General features: G+C 45.7%; 1 protein-coding gene across 1 annotated transcript in view; it reads right to left on the bottom strand.

Annotated features, from left to right (window-relative positions):
- Positions 1-7,631, bottom strand: part of Pcnx2 (pecanex 2) — a 142,365-nt gene that overhangs the window by 64,110 nt on the left and 70,624 nt on the right. Inside the window, exons 18-19 of the mRNA XM_028767767.1 lie at positions 3,109-3,201; positions 2,039-2,189 (exon numbers count right to left, since the gene is read on the bottom strand). Of these exons, the coding sequence (XP_028623600.1) occupies positions 2,039-2,189; positions 3,109-3,201 (244 nt within the window). The remainder of the gene's footprint in view (positions 1-2,038; positions 2,190-3,108; positions 3,202-7,631) is intronic.

Here is a 7,631-nt window from a genome sequence, read left to right as displayed (position 1 = left end):
TGGACACTCCTGAGGGACCCTCTTGTCAACTGGACACTCCTGAGGGAACTTCTTGTCAACCGGACACCCCTGAGGGACCCTCTTGTCAACTGGACACCCTTGAGGGACCCTCTTGTCATCCGGACACTCCTGAAGGACCCTCTTGTCAACTGAACACCCCTGAGGGATCCTCTTGTCAACTGGACACCCCTGAGGGACCCTTTGTCAACTGGACACTCTTGAGGGGCCCTCTTGTCAACCGAACACTCCTGAGGGACCTTCTTGTCAACCAGACACTCCTGAAGTACTCTCAATTGAGGAATTGAGAGTCAGTAGAGTGGCCTGTGGGTTAAGTCTGAGAGCACATTCTCTCGATGGATGACTGATATGGGAGGCTGGGCAGCCCATGGTGGGCTGTGCCATCCCTAGGCAAGTGTCCTGGTACTCTAAGAAAGCAGGCTGATCAAGCCAGTAAGCAGCACTCCTCCATGGCCTGTACTTCAGTTCTTGATCCAATTCCCCTCTGTGAAGGAGCAGGACCTGAAAGTCATAAGATGAAATAAACCCTTTTCTTCCCGACTTGCTTTTTGTTTACCACAGTAGCAGAAAGCAAAGCAGGACAGGACTCTTTTCCGGAAGCCATCTATGAAACGGACCGTTATCAAGGCACCGCTCCAGTCTATCCCCTTCAGGTCTTGGTAAAATGGCAATAATTTGAACTCAAGTAGTACACCATAGAATCACTGAGAATGTTAAAAAAAAGCACACCAGCCCGGCCCTGTGGCTGGGTTCTCCTTCAGGGAGGAGCTGTGGAAACTGGAGCCTGGGTTATGAGCATTCCTTTCTCCTCCGAAGGTAAAGGTTTCAGATACAGTTTCTCACTCATTGTCCATTCTCCATCATGTACCCTTTGCAATCCAGGCAGCTTCTGGTCCCAGCCAGAGACATCCCCTGCTTGCCACAGGCTCTCCGTGCTGGATGATACCGCCACTAACCTTACCACCTCTTCCTTCCCTTTTCTCATTACTTCCTGATTGCCCCTTTGTCATCTTAATCTGCTGAAGTTGCTAAATCCAGAGCCTCCTGGAGTCCTTCGGTGTCTCTGCCCGCCTGGTGCACAACTGAACACTTGATAGCCAAGAGGTCAAAGTGCACCCAGCAGCTCTAGGTGATTTCAGTGCCTTAAAAATCTACTGGGACTTCATTTTAAATGTCTGAAAGTAGGGGTAGGTCATTCGCTCTTCCATCTGTTCATGCGTGGAGCAGGAAACTGCAGAACTAAGGGGCTTACACAGTTGTACCCAGTTTACATTGTTAAATTTTGCTTTTTTAGAGGCAAAGGTCATGTTGCCCATCCTCCTCAAACTTATGTTGCTAAAGATGACCTTGAACTTCTGACCTTCCTATATCCACTTCCAAAGTGCTGGGGTTTCAGGCATGTGCAACCACACCCAGTTTATGCAGTGTTAGACATTAAACCGAGAGGGTTTTTGTTTTTTTTGCTTGTTTGGCAAGGATCCCACCAACTGAGCCACATCCCCACCTTCCAGAAGAAACGGATTTTTCTCTGAAGCTTTGAAGTTGCTACTTAGTAGCACCAGGCTATTTCTCCCATGAGAGTTGCTACATCTACCCATGTAGACACAGCTACTGTCTAAACAAAGCTAGTTCATGGAAATTCAAGAATCCAGAGCCTAGTAGTTAATGTTCGAGCATAAAGTGGTTCTCTCCTTAGTGCCCAGTCACTATAAACCAGAATTGTAACATTCAAGCATGAGCAACGGATGTTAATTTCCCTATGAAATCGACCAGCAGCGACTATTTTAATAGGACTTCATAGCTAATCTGACAGACTCCGTCTCTTATTCCACCTAAGCAGCCTGTTTTGTGCGACACCTGAACTCTATTTTTTTTTGTAACCACGGGCAAACACGCGGTGAACCCTGCTTCCTTTAAAGCTTTCAGCACTGTGGCATTGATCACACTAACGAGCTGTGCACACATGCAACAAGAACAATGCCTGCTGCATTGCTGTCCTTCCTGAGAATGGGACACTGACCTCTTGCCTCCCGTTGCTGGTACTCCTTGCTTCTGAGCACAGGGTGTGAAATCCACATCCAGGGGTGGTGCTTCCGGAGCTGAGGGAGCAGGTGGTGGGTAATGAGACCCACAGTGCCCGCCAGGGCAAAGAGAACGATGCTGAGAAAGGGCTGCAGAGGAGGACGAGGTCAAAGGTCAACAGAGACACACTTGTGAGTGAGTGATGCAGGCATCTGACATCACGTCCTCCCTCCCATATTTTTTTTTGCATGTGCACGTTATGTACGGGCAGGTGTACATACACATGTATGCATGAGAAGGTCAGGGGATAATTTTGGATGTCATTCCTCAGGTGCCATTCGTTGTCTTGGTTTTCTGAGACAGTTTCTCACTGGTCTGGAATTCACTAAGTAGTCTAGGCTGGCTGGAAGGCTTATAAGGTAAACAGGGTACTGACTGAGCCTGTCCCCACCCTCTTCCCACTCACAGGAAGACCTATGCACTGAGAGCTGCCAGGAACAAGGTGGGAAAGTGACCCCTGGAAGAGACTGGGAGAATTCTGCCCCTGCATCACACCCTAAGTCTTCTTTTTCAGAACTAGAGAATAGCACACTCAGCTGATAGAGCAGTCCAGGGAAGATGTGGCTGTGGACTTTTCATGTTTGTGATGAGGCAGCAATATTCTGTAAGAATTGTAAGGCAAGGTCCTGTGTTGTCTTTGCTTAGCTTGTTCTCAGTTAAAAAAAAAAATCCAAGTGGTCTCTGTGTCACTATGACTGCTGTCTTAGCCCAGATACAGTGACTTCTCTCTCTACTGATAGAAGGCTGATGTCTGTTCCCAGCCTGTCACAATGACAACTGTCTGTGATTACAAATTGTTTTTATCACTCTTAGAGACAAAACGACTCCCCCAGGGAGAGGAGATGACACACAGGGAGGTGGCTCAAGTGTGTCATGGACATTGCTCTCAGTGTGTGTGTGTGTTCCTTGACCCCCTCCCCTGGCTCCTCTACCCTTCTGTGCTCTCATTCCATGCCTAGGCCCCATCAAGAGAACAGTAAGGGAGAACAGAGCCTTGGGGCCACCTACCCGTAAGGACAGGAAGACAGTGCTGGCACTGACTGCAAAGGAGAGCACGGCAGCTGCTGAGCAGATGAGGAGGTCTGATCTCAGGACATCCTTCTAGAAAGAGAAGATTGACTGTGAGGTCAGCTCCGTGTGGCTTCCTCAGAAGCGCTTGCCAGGTGAGTCAGCGGCAGGACGCTAATGTTCCACACTGCTCTTCCGTATGTCAGACCCAAACGCACTGAAACACTGCAGAGGCATCATCCGCTAGCTTAGTCAGTGGCTCTCACTGGGGATGTCTCAGGGAGAGGGAAGCAGATATGGTGCTAGTAGATTAACATACATGCACTACCATGGAGAACACATGTGTCTACACATAAATTGTGTAAGGTTCCTTACACAAACTCAGATGGGATACAGAGTCCCCACAGACCTCCCATAGATTCTCCAACTCAGAATCTCACAAAGCAGGGCTGATGCTAACAGTCTCTACGAGGTCATGGGTGGCCTCGCGTGTCAACATACAACTTGGAGACACCAGACAAAAGCCTCCCACACATTTATACTTTGGACCACACTACATTTCCATCCAACCATCAGATCCATAAACAAACATACAACAAAAACAAAGAAACAACTATAGCTTTCCGCTTTCCAGCTACTGCAGAACACACAGTATGGGACTGTAGGTGAGTGTCACCCCACCTGGTTCTCTTTCATTGATTTTAAAATGGAAACAATGTGATGTTTCTTCCCTGTCTTGCCGATAGCTTGATGCCTGTGTTAACATGTAAAACTGGACAGACAGTGGAAACAATAAAGATAACACAGACACCGACCATGTGTGGTGGGTGGAACCATGGGTGTGGAGTGATCACATTAAACCTGTGTGGAGTGGGTGGTTCAGGAAAACCACAATCCCCACACTGTCTCCTGTTATACACCCGATATACCTGTTCTGAACTTTCTCTTGTAAATTGATGAGTACTGTGAGCATGGGAGGAATTAAAGGGATAATGTACTACCCAATTCTTTTGCTGTGACCAAAAGCAAAGGTAGCCTGGGCTAGGGCGGTTTGCCCTCACACCATTGAGGGAAGTTAAGAAGAAACTGAAGCAATGTTAAGCAGAAACTGCGGAGAAACATTGTTGCTAGCTCACCTACAAGCTTATGCTTAGCTAGCTTTCTTGTACAGCCCCAGCCCACCTGCCTAGGGAATATTCTGCCCACAGTGGGCTAATCCATCCTATGCTGATTAATGAGACAATCCTTAAAGACAGACTCATAGGCCAATCTGATCTAGGCAAGTCCTCAATCTACACTCCCTTCTCAGGCTACTCTGGGCCGTGTCAGGTTGATGATTAAAGATAGCTAGGACAAACAAAGATTTGAGACTTGACTTATCTTAGTGTTATCTCTAGCAAGGGAAATCTGTTTAGGCTCTGTTGTCATTCCTCACACTTGCAAAGCACCAGTCCCTCCCCCTCCCTCAGAGGGCAAATCTGCCATTGACAGCAGTTTCTGGCTGTAAAGATGGTTAACTTTTTCCTGTTTTTCTCTGGCATGAGTTTATGTCATTCAAGATCACTAAATAGTTGTCTACAGGGAAGACTAATGGTTTACCAAGTAATATGATTTAAAACTGTGTCATATTTAATTGACCAATTTTCCTGTTTGGAGGGTAGATGGGGCATCAGTTGGAGTGTGGGGCAGGTAAGTCTGGAGGACTGTCATTCTTCTACTCAAACGTGAGCGAAAATTACTTCAATTCTGATAACAAGCATGTTAGAACAATACTTTAACTAACCGATTACTTAATTAGAGGCGGGCTCTCATAGTCCAGGCTGGATTTGAACTTGCTCTATAGCTGAGGATGATCTTGAACCCCTCTCTGCCTTACACATTCTGGGATTACAAACATATAAAGCACCATACCTGGTTTACACAGCATCAGGGATGGACTCAGGGCTTTGTGTGTGTGCTAGGCAAGTACTCTACCCAGTGAGCCTCAGCCCTGCCTGGCACTGTGTGGTTCTTCAGATGTGAGTGTGCCTTCTATGAAACACAAATCAGTACACAGACTTCCTCTGCTTACAAACTACTCTCTCCACCCATTTCCTTTCCATATTCTAAGTTTTACACAGCACTGCTGAGGTATAGTTGATGTATTTAAAATGTAAAACCTGATGGGGTTTTAAGATTATTTATTTTTATACCTGGTGCCTTTGTAGACCAGATGACAACCTGGGTCCTCTGGAACTGGAGTTATAGAGCATCCATGTGGGAGGTGGAACTTGAACCTAGGTCCTCTGCTAGAGCAGCCAGTACTCTTAACCATTAAGCTATCTCTCCAGTCGCAGCATGATGAGTTTTGACACACACCTACCTCCAGAAGACCATCACCACTGATTGTTAATTTAACGATTAAAATGTGTATTAGCATAGTTATTGGTTCTAGAGTTTCCTTCTGGTGTTTGTTTAATCTATCCCTCTCTTCACACTGATCTAACCTCATTTTCATAATGCTATATACTAAAATCACACAGTAGGTGCTCTTACTTTTTCTGTCTGGCTTCTTTTGGTTCAGTCTCAGTCACTGTTCTATTGCTGTGAAGAGACACCATGACCCAGGCAACTCTTATAAAGAGGGTGCTGGCTTATAGTTTTAAAGAGCTAGTCCATGATCTTGTGTCAGGAAGCAGACAGGCATGGCGCTGGAGCAGTAGCCAAGGGATTTGTGCCCTTACGCACAGGCAGCAGGCAGAGAGAAGCACGGCACTTTGAAACCTCAGTGCCTACCTCAAGTGACACACATCCTCCAGCAATGCCGTATCTCCTAATCCTGTCCAAACAGCTCATCAACTTGGGACCAAGCCTTCAACTATATAAGGCTCTGGGGCCATTTTTATGAAACCACCACATACAATACAGTTCTTCTGGTATTTGTTTCAGGTTATTGTCTACCAGACTTATCCCTCTTTGTTGTCAAATAGGATTCTTTTGCATGGTATACTACAGTGTGTTTATTCACATGTGAATAAGCATTTGAATATGCTCCCAGTTTTGACTGTTCTATATAAAACTGCTGTGAATATTCATGATGTATCTCTCCAGACACGTGTATTCTCTCTTTTCTTGTGTAAATATCTGGGTTATAAGGAACACTGGGGTTTAGCTTTATAAAGAAAATTCTAAACTGTTTTCTAAAATTATGATAACCCTGCTGCATTCTGGGTGTGTGTCCTGGACATTCCACAGTCTCTGAAGGACGGTTTAGTTTTAACTGTAGGGATTGGCTGTGCAGTCAAGGGTTCTTCTCTGCAAATAATTACCCCCCATATTCTATGTCTTGTATTCGTTATACCCCTCCTTTATAATTTAAAACAGTAAGTCAAAAACCGCAATTTGCTAATTTATGAAACAGTGATGAACTCTAGTGTATGTGTGTGTGTGGTTTCAAAGTCTCCCTTCCTAAGCAGCTGACATCATAAAGGCTGATAGGAAAGAAGCTCAGAGCCAGTGGTCTACAGTCCTTCAGGTTTCTTTCTCTTATCTCTGGGTTTACAATTCACTGGGGTTGACTTTTAAGGATGGTGGGACACAGTGGTCCAATTTTACCTTGTTATTGTAAAAGTTTTAAGATTTACTTTTAAATTTTTATTTAGGTGCATCTCCGTGAATGTGCCCCTTATGTGCAGGTTTATACAGAGGCCAGAAGGGGGTGCTGGGTCCTCTGGAGCTGAAGTTGTAAGCAGGCCTGAGCCACCAGATGTGACACAGGAAACCAGACTTAGGTTCCTCTGAAAGAATAGCGACTGCTCTTTAAGCTGAAGCACCGCTCCTCTGCCAAGGTCACAGCTCCTCTGCCAAGGTCACAGCTCCTCTACCAAGGTCACAGCTCCTCTGCCAAAGTCGCCCTCAAACTAAGCTCATATGGCTTTTACAAGGTTCGCTTCTTCACAAATGTTTTGCAGATCCATGCAAATCAGGATTTCTACTGCAGCTAAAATCAACAGGGTGAGTGTTCCTGTCATTTGGGGCAGCCAAGACAACTACGCTGACCTCTTCACCTTCATTCTTATCCTGACAGTGTCCTGTCTCATGGTGGGTGGCCTTTCACTGAGAGATGAAAGACCAAGGCTAAATTCCCCCAGATGCCCTTGAACAAAGATCTGCCTACTCTGTTTACTCCAGCCCCTTAGTGGTCCAAATTCATCCTTAGTGTTCTATTGTTTATAAGAGTGGAGGCACATTTGATTCAGATTGTTTTGCTTTTAATCCGAAAGTCTGTTTGGATAGTTTATCTGCCCCAGTGCAGGGTAGACTTCCTCCTCTCTGTTCACCCACTCTCCTGTCTTCCCGAAACTCTCTAATCCCTTTGTGACGCAGCCTGGTGTCTAGTGAAAGATTAGCATATAAAACTCTTTCCCTTTCCCACTGCTGGATGCCACACACTGGATAATCAACTCTTGATTGTGACACTCAGTTTTCACAGTGTATTCTCATGACTGATGAGTCCTTCCTGCCTTCCTCAGATCTGATAATCT

This window comes from Grammomys surdaster, unplaced genomic scaffold (genome assembly GCF_004785775.1).
Source record: "Grammomys surdaster isolate TR1022 unplaced genomic scaffold, NIH_TR_1.0 181, whole genome shotgun sequence".
In the NCBI taxonomy this organism is placed as follows: domain Eukaryota; kingdom Metazoa; phylum Chordata; class Mammalia; order Rodentia; family Muridae; genus Grammomys; species Grammomys surdaster.
Note: the sequence above shows the minus strand (reverse complement) of the source record. Positions and strands in the feature narration are given on the sequence as shown.